We start from the raw sequence: 17,576 nt of genomic DNA on the forward strand, positions 1-17,576 counted from the left end.
AGTACAATATAAGGATCCATGTTTCGATAATGTATCAAAGTATTTCTATCTTTCAAGAACATGAATCAATCATGAACGATTGTCAATGAAATTGACAACCACCAACTTTGAATTAGTAATTTAAGATGGTGAAACATTTCTCATCAAAAGATAATTGTAATATAACCATGTACTTTACTAGACTACATCACATGTATTGATTAATTATCAAGTAAAACAAAGCTTCTTCATAGATTTTAGATGGTAAAAGGAGTTTAGCTCATAATGAGCATAGTGATAGACATTAAGATGATTGATAATAACAAATACATGATTAAACTTGGAACAATCTAACCAAATATAGATGAATCTTTCTTCTTAATGATGGTAATGATGGTTGATGATGATGATTAGTGGTGTTGACCTCCAAACCTTCAAACTCTTCACTAGATCTTCAAAGTGAGTGTTAGTGTGTGTTTTTATAAGTGAAAACCGGAGAGAATTCTTTTCAAGGCACACCAAATGAGTGCAACATGAGCCACTATTTATAGACAATCTGGATGGTGAGGCACGGCCCCGTGCTTAATGAGCACTCCCCCGTGCATTTTTATGACATGTGCCAGATTTGTTTTGTCTTTTGTGTGAGGTGGCAACGGCCCCGTGGTTGGTAGGCACGCCCCCGTGGTTTTTAATGACATGTGCTCAATTCTTCTTTGTCTTTTCTGCATTCTCGTCCACGGCCCGTGCTTTTGCTTCCAGATTTTGTCTTTTCTTGTATCAAAAGCATGGGGGCGTGTTTCTTGAGGCATGGGGGCGTGTTTCTTTGTTTTCTTGTGTTTTCTTCTGTTTTTCTTCGTCTTTTTGCTTGTTTCTTCGTTTGGGGTTTGGTTTCACCTGAAATTATGTTTTATTATGATAAGTAGCCTTTTATGCTATGTTATCAGATAGAAATTGCAGTTTTTAGAGATTATTTGATGCCGAAAAGATGTATATTTATATGTACATCAGAGGGAGATTTGTAAATTATATGGTATAGTTATGAGTGGTTGTGAGTATATGAGAGAGAAAATCTTATATGGAAAAGTTAAATTTGGGGATTCACTGTAAATACATTATAATTTTTTGATATTTTTTTAAAAGTGTTTGTGTGTAAAAGAGAAAGAAAATATAATGATAATGGTATAAAATGTATTATTTAATTAACATGAGAGGAAAAATGCAGTGATTTTTAGTGTAATTATATGATATATGATATATATATATATATATATATATACACGGTAGGGAATGAGTTGGGAATGCTCTAATTACTATTACTCTATAACTTTTGAACTAGATTAATTATTATTACACTAATTTATTTTTTGATAACATAAATAATTTTGTTTAAACTATAATTACATTTGTTATTTATACGTTTAGTAGGTTAATTTATTTGTACCGGATCTCACTCACACAAAAAAAGACACATATATACATAATTATGATGCAATATAGTGTTGTATCGATATTAAAGAATTTGGTTATACGAAGGAATATAGCATATTTATATCAACTTATAATGATAAATAAATAAACTTCTATACCAAAGTTTTTTAAATGAACCATGAGGATTAATATATAACCATGAATGATGAGTAAGGCATTGTATGCAACTAGTTTATTTGGTTGTAGTTATGTGTAAATGTGTTTTGGAGGTTAAACTTACTTGGTAGATTGTGAACATAGACTTATAGGGGAACGTTTACTATAACACGTTCTCATGGATGAATGTGCTTATATAAGTGTTGTGGTATTTAATTGTTTCCTTTGGGAGAATCTTTGCTTCTTGGTTAAGATCGTCATGGAACATGCTAAATGAATCAATGGGAGTGGGAAGGATAAAGGCAACGTTGCATTAATAATAACCAATACAACCAATTAGTCTCATAATCACCACCAAGATAACCACGTGATCGGCTCATTTTATGTACTAGTATTTACATATTAAATATTAATTGCTCCATTTTTCTATTTTACTATGACACTTTATTTTGTTTTTGATGTTTTATAGGTTTTAATATAAGAGTTAGGGGTGTTCAGGAAAACCGAAATCCGAATAAATCAGAAATCCGAACCGAAACCGAAACCCGATTAATCCGATCTAAATTCTTATTCGGATAGTTCGGATCGGATTGATCCGAATATCCGAATAACTAATTCTGATTCGGATCGGATTCGGATATGGATTTTAAAAAGTTTCGGATAGTTCGGATTATTCGGATATCCGAATAATCCGATTAAAATTACCATTTATTTTTATTAGTTTTTTGTATAACCCACTAACCCAGCCCAACCCAGCCCAAACCCACTAATATTATTAACAAAACCCTATCTTCCTTCCGTTCATTTCAAAATAACCTAGCAAACTAGCAGATCTTCCTCAGTTCCTCTCACTCTCTCAGCCGCCACCGGCCACCGCCCTCTCAGCCGGCCACCGCCCTCTCAGCATTTCACCTCTCTCTCAGCCGTCTACCGGTGTACGCTAACCACTCTCTTCCACCCGCCACCCGCCATCCGTCGTAGAGGTAATCCGTCCACCGCTGTATGAGTCATAGCTGTCGTCACTGATGTTATTTGTTATCTTGTTTATATCACTGATGTCGTTACAGATTGTTATCACTGATGTTGATGTTGTTGTCACTAATGTTTATATCACTGATTCACTGATGTCGTTACAGATTGTTTATACTTTTAGTATCATATTAGATCTACTATTATTATTATATCTGAAGTTGTTACAGATTGTTATCATATTATACCTACTATTATTATTATTATTATTATTATTATTATTATTATTATTATTATTAACTGTTTATTGTTGTTAACGAATCATTCTTTACTTTTTTTATCATATTAGATCTACTATATTATTATTATTACAGATTGTTAACTGTTTGTTTATAACACATATCTGATTATTTGTTTTCTTGTTTATATCAGATTATTAACTATTAACTGATGTTGTCACTGATATTGACTGTTTATTTTTGTTTGAAGTTTAACATTTGAATTATGAGGTTACTTGTTAGTGTTTTGTAAATTATATTAATTGATTATGTCAAATTTATGCAGATTTATTAAGAATAATGGAGCATGTTGATGTGAAGTGCTTTTTGGAACACAAAGACTTTTGGTTTGAAGTTTAACATTTGTCGTGCAATGCTTTAGTTTTCTTAATTATGATGGATTTAGACTTTGTTCATGTATTGTTTTTATTTTCTGAATTGTGATGTTGTGATGGATTTAGACTTTGTTTGGGCACTATATTATTAGTGGTTTTTCAGTTTGCTGGTTTATTTAGTTTGAATATTATTAGTATGTTTCAACAGCTTATTCGGGTCATTTTGTATCATTCGGATTATCCGAATCCTATCCGAATTTGATCTGAAGTAATTCGGATCGAATTCGGATCGGATTTGAAAAGGTCCCAATTCGGATTGGATCGGATTTCGGATAGGCTTCTAAAATTCAAAAATCCGAACAATTCGAATCAAATAAACCGAATAAAAAGTTATCCGATCCGATGAACACCCCTAATAAGAGTGACTAAACTAATATCATTATTGAGCTACATGAGAACGGATGACATAAATTAGTTAACAAAAAATTTAATGGATTAAAAATGGAGAGAATTCCCAAAATAGTCCTTTAGAAGAGAGAGTTTCTCAAAATAGTCCAAAACTTTTTGCATTCTCAAAATAGTCCTTGGAAATCTGTCTCCTACGTGAAATTGGTATTCGTGACGTGAGATTTGGTTGACCAGTCACAGATTGACACGTGTAAAGTTAACGATAAAGTTTCATCCAAATCTGTCTCGGCTGATATTTTTGTAGCCAAAATCGTCTTCTGAAAAACATTGTTTTGGAATGAAAGTTGTCCGCCACGTGAGGTTTCAAAAAAATGATTTTCGTGTTTTTTGAAATCCATCTCCTTAGACGCATTTAAAATGAATTTCGTCTATTTTTGCATAAAAAGACGTGTTGTCAGAAAAGATAGATTTTGTTACAAAGTATGTTAATTCGATGGTTTTTGATGAAATTTATCTGTTTTTGCATAAAAAGAATAGATGTTAGAAAAAGATAAATTTATCCACCCACCACCATCATCCACCACCCACCGCCCACCACCATCATCAACCACTACCACCCACCGTCATCATCCACCACCACCCATCGCCATCATCAACCACCACCACCCACCGTCATCATCCACCACCACCCCCGCCATCATCAACCACCACCACCCACCGTCATCATCCACCACCTCCACCCATCGCCGACCGCCATCATCCACCACCACCCACCACCACCACCCACCACCACCACCCACCACATTCTTAACACTTGCCATATTTTTAAAACTTTTATAAAAATCATCTAAGGAGATTAAATTCGTTGGAAATTATCGTTTTTTTAAACTTTTTTGAAAATCATCTAACAAGACTAAATTCATCGGAAAAGTATCGTTTGTTTTGCAACATTTTTGAAATTTCTCGTAGGAGACGAAATTCAAATGAAATGCGTCGGACAAGACGAATTTCAAAATACCGCGAATACCGATGAGTTTAAAACCTCACGTGACGGACAACTTTCATTTCAAAACAATGGTTTTTCAAAAAACTATTTTGACTTCAAAACTATCGGCCGAGACAAGAAACTCTGAAACTTTATCTTTAAAGTGACACGTGTCACTCTGTGATACGACAACCAAATCTCACGTCACGATTCCCAATTTCACGTGGGAGATAGATTTCGAAGGACTATTTTGGGAATGCAAAAAGTTTTGGACTATTTTGAGAATCTCTCTTCTAGGAAACTATTTTGGGAATTCTATAAGCTACTATGGACTTAATTGTTAGTTTTAATCCACGAACTTGGAAGTAGTTTTACTTTTTTTATTTCAATTCTTGAATGCATTCTCGTGGCCAAGTGGGAAGTGAAAAGTCAAAAGAGGATATTAAAATGATGCCATGGATTTATAAATTGAAATTGGGCTGAATGATTTAACACATTTAAATTTAAGTGGGTTGTGAATGGGCTGCAAAGGAAATGAATGACTTGGCTGGGATTAATCGACAATTTTGGTTAACTGTATTTATGAAGATTTCAAGTGTGATGGGGTGTGCAGCGTAGTGTTCCCGCTCACACCGCCACATCGGCACCCCACACCACCCTCTGCACCCACCACATAGCCTTATCACATACTTGGTTAGACTGAGGGTAGTGGGGGTGGACGAATGGGCGTGGATGACATGGCCGCCGCGCACACCACTACCCCTGCCGTGAACGGGGGCACGGACGACCCAAGTGGACCGGTCCACGGGGCTCGAACAACTGGTTGGGCATGGGTTGGCACGGACGGCCCAAGTGGACCGGTCCACGGGGCTCGAACAACTGGTTGGGCATGGGTTGGATAAATACTTGGGGTGGATCAATCAAGCCCCACTACACCCTATGAGGCTTGATCCAGGGACTTGATCACGTGTCTCGTCAGCGCCTACGTGTCGTAAACGTATTGGATCACTTGGAGCTTGATCAAGCCCCACTACCCTTAGCCTTATAGCCTTGTTAACACCTAACTGTAAAGATGTGGAACTGATCGCCACTACGCAACAGGCTTCTACGGTTGACATTTACAACAATCACTTCCACAACCTAACAAACATGTTGGGTTGTCCTCAAGCTGAAAATGAAATGTCTTATAAACAAGTTCTTTTGTTGACTTGTTCTACGAGTTGATCTGTATAACTAAATAGGCTAAACAGGTCAACCAAAACACAACCCAACCCGTTTGATTGAAATCCGCTTTTGACAAATACAAGCTCAAGATTAACAAAATCCGCTTTTAACATACCGTCAGTTTGCTCCAAATTCAAATTGTGCCTCAATACTTAAGTCCCAGAATTTGTAGTTCTCAACTTTATAATTTTCAACCTATCAAATTTTACCATTTATGTTCATAATAATTTGTTTTTTAGATTAAAAAAACGTGCTTCAGCCACCCTCAAAGTCAATAATCAATAAGGTTGTTCGTTGTGGCTAGACAACCCCGGAGTTTTGGCTTATGTGGCCGCCACTTAGCGCCAACTACACCACGCCGCGACGTTATGGAGGAGATAACAGCCCATTAACGAGCATGATAATGCAGCCACTTAATACGAACTACACCACGCCGCAGCATTATGGAGAATGCACCACAACCCGTTTAACTGAACACAGCTTTGACATACAAGCTCAAGATCAACAACAATCTTGAAAGGGGGACTTCTTTGTCTGATTATTTGCATACTGTTAGTTTGCTCCCAGAATTTGTTGTTCTCAACTCCACCACGCCGCGACGTTAAGAGAGGGCGTCATGGAGGAGACAACAACCAGCCCATTAACAAGCATGATAATGGATACATGGTGGGACGGAGTCCACCCCTAACTAATCAAACTGCTTTTGTTAGTTAACCCATAACCCCTAGTTAACGTTTGTGCTAGTTAAAGCCGCACTGCCTACAACGCAGCGTTTTAACTAGGCTGTACCAGTTAAACAACACACATCCTAACAATAAAACAGATAATATAAAAACAGCAGAAGTCTAACAGAGATAAATTTCAAACCATAACAAATCCCACATTATACACTACCACAACTACTTTTATCATAACATAAGTTTTACCATTCACCGCCATCCTTTATTCACTCAAAGGCCCACGCGTTCTCGCGGCGCACCTCCTCCTCCTCCTCAGGCGTAAAATCATTCTTAATATTAAACGTCTTCCTTATCTCCTCCGGCGTCTTCCCCTTTATCATATCCGCCACCGTCTGACACGTCAGATCCAACAAACTCTTGATATTTAAATAGTTTGCTGCCTAAAAACCACAAAACTCATCAAATCAAACCTAGATCTAAAATAAATAAAATAATTGAGATAATCGAACCAGAATAAGGTCAAACAAGGTGCTCTGATCGACTTTAACGAAGTCAGAGTCAAAGGCTTTGAGATCTTCGTCACCGGTTTTATCATCTGAAGGCGGTGAGTCGACGTGTTTCTTGCAGTACTCGATGACTTTGGACAGGATCTTACTGGAGACGTTAGGCAGCGGGATAACGGTGTCGGCGCAGTCGTCTTCGATCATGTGTTTGATGGTTTGTGACTCCAACGCCACGGACTCTTCCACCTCGAAGGTCTCGCCGTCGGAGCTTCTGAGGACGATGACTTTTGATGATGAAGACATGATCGACGGTGGAGATTGATTGGATTTAGAATTTGGAACCCTAAGACGGATGTTATGGGATATATGGTGAGAGAGAAGACGGTGATAATTTAATGTGATTGTTACCTTCTTTAAAGAAGCTACAACCATCTAAATCTATCCATACTTATTTTGTGTTTTACATTTTTTTTATTTAGTTGAAATCGTTAACCCTGTTAGTTAGGGGTAAAATTGTCTTTTTATATAGTTATTTTAAAAAAAAAGTAAACCGGCAAAGTCATTCGTAAGGTTTATTAAGACTACCTGGTATGGTCCGTGAGTAAGGGGCGCGGGATAATGGGCACGACCATATTAGTCATGCACATCATGGCATTATCGTGCGAGAGGAGGCGCAGTCGATGTGGCGCTAGCCGGATAGTGCCTGGAACATAGCCGTTGGGCATGGGGATTCCCCTAGACCGTTTGGGCTTGAGAAAATAAAAAATAAAATAAAATTTTTAAAAAAATGACTTATTTTATCCATCTTTAACGTAAAAAAAAGTATCAACCCTCTCTTGTTCTCTCTACAAAATTTAAAAACCCACATTATTTTTCTCTACTCAATCTACCTCATTTCTTTGAAAAATGTGAATCCGTGGGATGGTTGTTACTGATGGGATATGTCTTTTAGTCAAGATGACGACATGTATAGCACCAAGTTTGACCATAACTTGAGTCAAATGTCATCGCCGTCTCCCAGTTTTATTATTCCGAATACGCAAGAGCCTCCTAAAGAACCCGCTAAGAGCAAACTGTCGCACAAAACCAAGAAAACTGGTTGAGGAGGTCATTCAACAGGAGGAGCGGGAGGCTCGAGTGCAGCGTTGGAGGCGGTCGTTCCGAAACGAAAGCAACTCCTTGGAAGAAACATGAGAAAATAATTGTGTCATGCATGGGTTTAAGTATTATAAGATCGAAAATGCACTGTTCTATTTCACTATTTTTTTGGTTTCGCATAAAATATTTACCATTTGTTAAAAAAAATTATTTCCTCTTTGTAGCAGACTGCCAAAAAGCAAGAATATTTTGGGCTAAAGTGCGAGAGTTGTTCTACTCGTTGGTAGGAAGTACATAACGTATCCCTAATATGATATCAGGAAGGTGGTCTGAAACGTGCAAATTTTTCGGACTGTTTACTAATCTACACAACAAAAACAACTGTCGAACGCGACCGAGTGGGAATAATGATCTTTAACTTTACCAATTCACCATCGAAGAATGCAAAGTCGGGGTGTTGAATAAGCACGTGATTGTAAAAACGTGGGACAAGGACTACTTGTGTCAAAGACTCCGGTCGTGCTCGAAATGGATCGATATAATTTCATCAGACTTAGAGGGCGCATGGCCAAAGCGTACCAAAACTACTTCACTGGTGCATACATCTCCCCCGGTAGCTCGAAAGCTCATACAGGGATCGACCTAAACGTGCTCGGCCAGATGATACACTACAAGTCCCATGTCAACCACTCGGGAGGGACCCGAGAAAAAGAACATTGTCGATGTTGATTCAGAATTTAACACCTACATCAATAAAATATTGAGTAGTATCGCGGAAATGACGGCGGAGGCGAAAGTTTCTCAACAAAGGTTAATGAACTTGGATTTTCTTACCATGGACTTTAGTAGCCTGGATCTGATTCGTCGAGAACGATTTGAAAAAGAGCATGCGTTTATTCTAAAGGAAATGGAAAAGGACCAAAGAGAAAGAGAAAGTGGGAGAGGCGGAGCAAACACATAAATTGGTGTATTTTTTTTATCCTTATTTTTTTTAAAAGATGCTTAATGTTTTTTTTTATTATAAAAATTACCTTTTATTTATATTCTTGATTTAAAATATAGGAAAAGAAAAAAATAATTCGATGAAGCCCCTGTTCACCTAAACCACAACATGCTCAAGCGACTTTTACAGAGGCTTCAACGAGTGTGTAGTCAACATCCGATCAGCATTGCATGACACAATATTACTGGATGAATTTGGGATGAGGATTCAACGACAACACAGTCTAATTGATTAACTTAAATCATGTGGGTCATCGATTTCAACAACCACCGTCATTTTAAACCAAACATCTATTCTTCCTAACCCAAACACCACCACCACTAGCGACTTACCGAGCCCTTTTCAGGTGAAGAAGAACAAGCAAAGGGGTGGCAAAAAACATCTTGGTTCCTTAAGTTATTTCCTTGGCTTTGAAGTTGCTTATATCGAGAATGGCTTATTTCTCAGTCATTGGTCTTCTTGATACTAACTGGTGCTCACTTTGTTTGTCACAACTCAGGCTTTTAATTAAACTGACACCCCCTTCTCGAATCATACTCTACACGTATAGTTCATTAATGGGTGCACCTTAGTATTTGACCATCACGAGATCTGATCTCTCAAATCTGATTAATCAGGCAAGTTCGTTTCTTAACGCACCAACTAATGACCATTTTCAATACGTGAAACGCATCTTGAGATATGTTAAGGGCATTATGTCATACGCTCTCACCTTTCAACGCCCTCGCAGTATATCCATCTTGGGTTAGTCTAATACAGAGTGGGCTCGTGTATTAAGACTAGACGGTCCATGCATGGCTACTTCATTTCCTTAAGTGGTGACCTTGTCTCTTGGAGTGCCAAGAAACAATCGATCATCTCTAGATACATTTGTGAATTTGAATATCGAGCTTTGACGGATACAATATTGATATTATCAGGGGGCCGACCTACCCATATGGTGCGGGGGTCGGTCGTCCCCTGTGAAAAAACTAAAATTAGTGTTATTATAGTGTCAAAATCTTAACCGACCCCTGTGAGATTTTGACACTGACCCTGTGAAATTTGAAATCCAAAGAGCAATGAAAGAAAAATTAGAAAGAAAGAATGTAACATGATCAGAAAATCTCCAACTGGTGAGGCAATGCTTGTTTAAAGAAGAAGATGAAGAAAGAGAACCCTGATAAGTGTTTATGCCCTATTTCTTTCTAACTTTCATGGGCGTTTTAAGATTTACTTTATGCCCCAGTTAAAAAAACTAAGATTTACTTTGTGACCCAGTTAAACAAACTAACAAAGAACTCTAATTTATTCACAGTAGCAATAGAGGGTTTATTTAGGTCTTCATCTTCCTTTCTTTACCTTTGTGCAAACTTAACAATATATACATATAAGAACGCTTTAACTATAACTTATTTATTTATTTATTTATTATGTTGTTTAATTTAGTATTAAAACATATAAATTCCATTGGTTCTTTATTGTTTACATTTTATTTAACTTTCATTTATCATCTATTCAATTTGTTAGATGATATGTATCTTTTATATAGCTTACTTCCATTAAAAGAACCTTATAATAAATATTGATCGATATAAATATCTAGCTTAGAGTTAGCAGCTTAAAATCGGTCAAGTGGTTGCGTATCAACGAAAAAATAAATGTTATATACATTTATCAAAGTAGGAATTATATTTTACATATATAGTTTTTTGTATGCCGAGTTAAACGAAACGGCTGAAACGAACAAAAGAAATTGTATACTGATTTGACCCGACCCGAATGGCCGAACCAAGACAAAATTTTTTTATATAACTTAGTACTGACCCAAAAATTTCCGACCCCTGTGAAAAAATTTCCTGGATCCACCACTAGATATTATGTGGATTATACACCTACTATGAGAACTACTTGTCATACCTCTAGATCGACCCACTTTACTATGTGACAACATGAGTGCCTTGTTCTTGAATCAAAATTGGGTGTTGCACAAGTATGCCAAGCGCATTAACCGCAAATATCATTTAGTTCGTGAGCTTGTCTCTCTTGAAAAGTTATATACTAAGTTCTTCTCCACCAAGCTTCAAGTGACGGACATTTTTACCAAGAGTTTACGAAGATCATGGTTTAAGCATTTTCGTTATATGCTTTTAGTCCACCACTATTTCCCATAGGGAGAGGGGGAGGCTATATTGGAAATAACACATGATGTTGTATATATAATTGTCTTATGTAAAGAGTCTTTTCTTGTACTAGTATAAATATATTTTCTCTCTCCCATAATCAAGTAGAGAGAATTTCCCTTATCACAAACTAACATGATCAATTTGTTAGGCTTAATCTCTGCCGTTCATATACAGAAGTAACAAAACCACAATTTTTATTTCAAAATCATAATAAAAGAACTCCTTAGAACCCACCACCTAAATGGGTGCAAGTGTTTTCAGTCGTATACATTCTCTAACTATACATAACTATTTACATTTTCCCGGAAAACCCAAGACTTCAACCACAATAAGGAAACAAATCTATTCTAAACTTGAAGATCAACACCACCTCCCCTCAAGTATTCTCGTAATGTACGATGGCCGTGTTGGTTTACATTCGCAATGCTAAATGAAGTTGACTTGTCTTCAACGTCAAGAAACGCAAGACTCAAGTGAGATTCTGCATTTGACTTTGGATAAACCTCATCATCGTCATCATCCTCATTATTGCATGACATTTTCATATCATCTTGATTCTCCCACTCGTCTAAATCGTGCTCCCCTTTTAGTATTCTTATAACCTAAAAAAGACACAAGTGTAAAAAAAAATGAGTCACCTAATCTCCTAAACAAAAGGGTTCAAATGTTTTATTCAACACGGCAATAAATAAATAAGATGTTTGGGTTTGACAAAAGTAATTTTCGTTTTAGCTTTTTGGTATGGGTTAAAAGGCCGCTTTTGAGAAGCCATAAATCATAACGTTTTGTTTAACTTTTGGCTTTTAAAATACCAAATTATAAATCTACCCACCATTCCTTCTGCATTTATTAGTCACGTAGCCACAAGTGGTCATAGGTAACAAAATGGACTGGTTATAGATTAGTTAGAATTTTACTGTTAAGACTTAAGATCGTAACTAATTTATTTGAATTATATAAGTTTGAAAACATTTATATATCACGTTTGACCTCTTCTATCTTTAACTAACTTTTTAAGTTTGTCAGATTCAATGTGCTCTAGACAAAATATACTTATATTTCAAATCTGACTCCAAATTATCAACTCTACTCGAAACGTAGTGGAATTCAAAGTCATTGAGAGAATGTTTCTCGAACCTGGCTCATGGTAGGACGTCTTCTAGCCGAACGAGTGAGGCAAAGTGTTGCTGCCCGAGACATACGAATAATTTGATCTTTGTGAACTTCTTTGTCCATATCAACATCCAAAATACTTGCTAAATCTCCCTTTTCTAGCTTTGGTTTTGCCTAGAATATACGTAACACGAATAGTCGATTAGAACCAAAAAGACGATGTTAAAACACGCTTTCAGTGATTTTAAACATTTCAGGAAAACACTCAAGACACTTACCCACATAACCAAACTATCTTCGCCTTTAATGGGATCCAAACTAATCGGTTTTTTTCTTGTTAGTAGTTCCAAAAGCACAACCCCGAAAGAATAAACATCCATCTTTTCACTAACTTTCCCATACATAAAATACTCGGGGGCGAGGTACCCGAAAGTTCCAACTACATCACTGTGACTCAAAAATGGTGAAGTTGTGGGCCCCCATATCGCAAACCCAAAATCCGATAGCTGCAAACAAGGTTTAGGAAACGAAATCATCGGTTAGGCGTGTTAAGTAATATATATATATGTATATATATATATATAAAGTTACTCATTTGACCTATTTGAGATAAAAACATAACCCGAACCTGTGGCTCAAATTCGTTTGAGAGAAGAATGTTTGAAGACTTGATGTCGCGATGAATAACCGGCCTCGAGCATTCTTTATGCAAATAGTTAAAAGCTTCAGCGACTCCGATGGCTATCTTCATTCTTGTTTCCCATGACAAAACAGGTTTATCCTTCATTACACCTAAACACCAAAATGAACCAACAACAACATCAAACAGTTTTAGACGAAACCTACTAAAAATGCGATCATTTAGTGAATTTAAACAAGACTTACCGTGTAAATTGTCTTCTAAGTTTCCTCTAGGCACGAGATCATATACCGAGATCAAGTTATCGTCCTCCACGCATACCCCTAAAAGTGGTGTGATGTTTTTGTGATCTAGTGACGTCATAATGTCGATTTCAAGGATATAATCTTTCCATGCTTGTCTTGATGACTTCCTGGTCTTGACAGCAGCTGATCTTCCATCAGGAAGTATAGCTTTATATACATGATGATAACCGCCTTTGCCAATCAGATTATCTGCCAAGAACAGAAGTTTTTGAGAATATTGAATCAAGAAACTCATCAAGCAAGGAAAAAAATGCTAACTTTGGAGCATATAAACCATTCTCAAACCGGTTTGTCAATGTTCCAGAAATGTGCACCAAAAATCAAGAAACTTAGTAAGATAAAAAGGGAAAACTTTAGGAAATACATGCAAATTGGATTTTATAATACTTCAAATTTTGACCTATTGGTTGATATTAATCTGTACCAGCATTTTTGAGCAAAGACAATCATAATTTTGACTTTTTATTGTCAACACAATCCCACTCTAATAAGAAGTAACTTCCACGGGGTCGTCTCTAGGGGGGGGGGGGGGGGAATAAAATCAAGCTAGGGCTTTGGACCCCCACTTGGATAAGGCCTCCGGTTTAGACTAAAGTAAGACAAAAAACGTACTAAATGATGAAAACTAGACCAAAGTTATACCAAGAAAACAAACTAATTGATTAGAATGACTCTTTAGACGTTTAAAAAGACAAATATATTCGTGGTTAGTTGTTTTGCTTTGTAACAAAAAAATTCGAAAAGGCCTCGAATTCTCGTTTCATTATTAGGCCTCCAAAAGGGTTGGGCCGGCCTGGTAACTTCGTTTGACCTAATAAACAATCCAATGGTTTTTATCCCAATCAGAATGTTACGATTTGTTTCGATGTGACATAAATGAAAGCGAGTATGTTGAGTTTCTTGAAAAATGCATTAAAAATCAAGAAACTCGGTATGATGAAAAGGGCAAACTGTAAAATAATAATAATAATAATAATAATAATAATAATAATAATAATCATCATTCCAATATCAGTTTTTTGGGTTTCTTGAAACATGCACTACAAATCAAGAAAAATTTAAGCAAGAAAAAATGCTGATACTTTAGAAAGGCACAAAAATTATTCCCAGATCATTTTGTACGGTTTCTGGCTTCTTGAAAAATGCACAAAAATTCAAGAAACACAACCGAAAAAATGACCAGGGAACCCGTAATTACCTGATGCAAAGCCAGAAGTTGAGGCTTTGAGTACATCAAACCCAATCCATTTGCAGCGAGACGAGTTAGCTTTAACCAAATGGTTCAAGATTTCATGCAACTCATCCCTCTTAGGCGTGTTACTCTCATTACTTGTGTCTGTAAACATGCTGCATTCAGATCTTGAACTCTTTGGGCTAATTTCACTGCTAGACGACGAATGGGTCCTATCCGGTGGTGTTCCGGGTGCTGCAGCCCGGTTTGGCAGGTTCATGACCCACTTGACCACAGTCATTTTTCTGGCTTCCAATGCAGATGGAGTCAACATGGTATTGGCTCGAAGTAGAGGCCACCCGGGTCGTTGATGCGCAAAGTCTTCTAGCGCAACTGAAACCGAGCTTAAAGCTTTTTTCCTCGAGTCAAACGGGCCTTGATCTTCGTCGACTTTCGAATTCCGGGCCCATTCAGAACTGTCTCTGCCCATTTCAGATGCCTCTGATTCACAAAACTCTGACTGAGTGTCTTTCAATTGTGAGCTTTTGATAATGTAGAAACTTGGCCTTGGATCTCTCATTGACCCTTGAAAAGAATATTAATATTGTTATAGAAATCTAGATATTGAGATCTGTATTGAATGCCACATAAATAATCTGGGACATCATTAAAAGAGATCCAATGGGTTGTTTAATAAAACCCATAGATATTGAGATCTGGTATATACCACTTTTATATTTTTGTTAAATTTTTCTATAAAATGTGTTAATTTTTTGTGGAACTTTTCAGTCATGGGTTAGTCGTTATCTGAAATACGGACTTCTGTGTCTAAACGGGCTTTTTGTATTGTGTACTTCAAGACACAGAAGTCAGTATCTTAAATAGCGACTAACCTAGAAGGCTAGAATTAAAACAAAAAGAAAACGATTAAATTTGTTATCAACCGGTTTGTGATTATTCGTGTTTCTTTATTATTAGCCCTACATAACATACGAGTAGAATGCACGAGATCGTAACGTGGACCAAACCATGCCTAACATGATCACAGTGGACCATACAAAATACCTGAAAGTAGGCCATTTGAAAACCTCTTGAAAACAACTTTCCCATCATGAATGGCCATTACTTCAGTTGCTAAAGGTAGTTTTTTGGCACAATATTTGGCAATTGAAAGCCAACACCTGCATAACAATTTAAAAAAAAAATTATAAAAAGATAAACATAAAAGTTAGCATCTTGCCTTTGAACTGACACAATCTCCAAACTATTGCCATGTGAAATAAAATGAGACTTATTTAAATTTTAAATGATGAATATTTGAATAAATACATTTTTTTTAATATCCACATACCCAAAAGCCTTGATCTTGCTGACCCCAACAACAACAACAGCTGCAGAATTAAACTTTGCTTCTCTGACCAAAACTTTTCTAACAGAATTGCCTCTTACTACCTGCCTAGTTAGATCCACCTGAACAAACCATGTTCAAATATTAAATTTTGGTCAAGTTTTAGCCTGCCATAACTTTTGACACGTATGAAAGTACGCGTCTAATGATGGATCCAGATATTACATGAGCGTACGGGGGCCAAAATTATTAGGCCGGTAAGAACTGAACGGATTAATATTTATAGCTTCAAGTTATTAACAACTGAATTTGAATAACTAATTAACGTTCATATGGTATTTATCGAAATTCTTCTATACACTTTATATGTTTGTTATTTATATTACAAGTTAACGTGGTAATACCAATGGGTTGGTGATCCGTTGGCAAAGACAAAACCTTTAAATGCAGACAATAAGGATTAAAAGAAATTTGCGCTTAAAGAAAAACGTCAGTAATATAAATTTTGAAGTAAGATTCAAGTGAGATTTCTATTAATTGTTAAGTGTTTGAAAACCAATATATAATTTCTGGCAAATTTCATAAATATTTTACTTTTTATTTAGTTGGTTTAATTTGGTGAAATTTCTTTCTTCTAAGGTAAATAAATATATAACCTTTTGCACTTCCAACTTGCAAATACCTGTTTGTGCTCACAAAGGCCTTCATAATCAGCCAAATAATCATCCAACAAGCTCTCATACTTAGGTACTAAATCTACAAAACATTAAAAACAATTTAAACATCTAAAGCTTAAAACAACCACACCAAATTTAGTACTCAGTAACACAATACTTGAATCTCGACACACGTTAATCGCGATCACACGATCACCTTCATCGGCAACTTTCACCATAGCCCAATCAAGAAGCTCTCTCCCACATTCATCAAATTGAATTCCCACCAAAACAACTCTTGTATCACCACCTTTATGACCATCATCATGATTATGGTTATGATTATTAATATTAATGTTATTATCAACAGCCTCCAATGTCATTTGTATAACCTTTAGAAAAATAAAACCTTTGGTCTACAAATTCGAATTATAAAGAATTCAAAGTCCGTGAGTGTTATGCTAAATTTCAAAAGATGTTATATTATTATACCATTAAAGAAACCCCACTACTGCAAAAAGATAACAATTATTAAAAAAATACAACCCACAAATGAAGAATTTTCAAATAAATAATTGTGGGAAAAAATAATAAAAATGATTTGAGTTCGAAATCTGCTGAAGTTGCCAATAGAAGCCACCTGCTCCAACTATCAAATATTTTATTATAAAAATTATGAATTTGGTAAGTTTTTTAAATTAATATAATAAAAAAGTTGGTCAAAATCAAAATGGGTTTTCTTGAATAAAATAATAAAATGTAAAGAAAGGTGCATGGGGGGGACAGAATTGAAGTAAGCGTCGGCGGACGTGAAATTATTTCCCGCGAAATATGTTTGCAATAAGTTTTTTTCACTACTTTCATGACAACATTAAATTTGACAAAAAATAAAATAAAATTTATAGAGTAAGTTTTATGGGGCCAAGGAATAAGGAAACCAGTATTTCCGTCAACATTTAACTACCATTATTGACCACGACCGACAAACACGAAGACTCAATAGTCAATATTTTGAATTAATTGATTTTATTCTTTTATGTATATCATGTTTTGAGTTGTTACATATTGGGTTAACCAGTTTAACTCGTTTAGTTAAATAAGTTGACCTGTTATGTGCTAACATATTTAAGAG

General features: G+C 36.1%; 2 protein-coding genes across 2 annotated transcripts; both read right to left on the reverse strand.

Moving 5' to 3' along the window:
• Positions 1–6,604: 6,604 nt before the first annotated feature.
• On the reverse strand, positions 6,605–7,287 carry LOC143547283 (SKP1-like protein 1A). Its single transcript, XM_077038744.1, has 2 exons — positions 6,952–7,287; positions 6,605–6,882 (listed from the first exon to the last, which is right to left on the reverse strand). The coding sequence occupies exons 1-2, from the start codon at positions 7,246–7,248 to the stop codon at positions 6,709–6,711; spliced, it is 471 nt and encodes a 156-aa protein (XP_076894859.1). The 5' UTR covers positions 7,249–7,287; the 3' UTR covers positions 6,605–6,708.
• A 4,054-nt stretch (positions 7,288–11,341) lies between these two features.
• LOC143547284 (protein kinase STUNTED-like) lies at positions 11,342–16,854 on the reverse strand. The gene is made up of 10 exons (XM_077038746.1): positions 16,623–16,854; positions 16,471–16,544; positions 15,792–15,910; positions 15,506–15,621; positions 14,468–15,025; positions 13,210–13,458; positions 12,953–13,116; positions 12,603–12,830; positions 12,349–12,498; positions 11,342–11,813 (listed from the first exon to the last, which is right to left on the reverse strand). The coding sequence occupies exons 1-10, from the start codon at positions 16,825–16,827 to the stop codon at positions 11,559–11,561; spliced, it is 2,118 nt and encodes a 705-aa protein (XP_076894861.1). The 5' UTR covers positions 16,828–16,854; the 3' UTR covers positions 11,342–11,558.
• Positions 16,855–17,576: the final 722 nt, after the last annotated feature.

Source organism: Bidens hawaiensis, unplaced genomic scaffold (genome assembly GCF_021521415.1).
Source record: "Bidens hawaiensis isolate Kalapana, Puna unplaced genomic scaffold, B.hawaiensis_p1.1 tig00014709_1, whole genome shotgun sequence".
NCBI classification, from domain to species: Eukaryota; Viridiplantae; Streptophyta; class Magnoliopsida; order Asterales; family Asteraceae; genus Bidens; species Bidens hawaiensis.

Bases quoted from the DNA above. Each gene is read 5' to 3' on its own strand.
- LOC143547283 (XM_077038744.1), bottom strand. From the start codon at position 7,248: ATGTCTTCATCATCAAAAGTCATCGTCCTCAGAAGCTCCGACGGCGAG. The intron at 6,883-6,951 runs GTTCGATTATCT...TGTGGTTTTTAG, and splicing joins CCTTGTTTGACCTTATTCTG to GCAGCAAACTATTTAAATAT.
- LOC143547284 (XM_077038746.1), bottom strand. From the start codon at position 16,827: ATGACATTGGAGGCTGTTGATAATAACATTAATATTAATAATCATAAC. The intron at 13,459-14,467 runs GTAATTACGGGT...TGTTCTTGGCAG, and splicing joins AACTTCTGGCTTTGCATCAG to ATAATCTGATTGGCAAAGGC. The intron at 13,117-13,209 runs GTAAGTCTTGTT...TTTGGTGTTTAG, and splicing joins CTTAGAAGACAATTTACACG to GTGTAATGAAGGATAAACCT.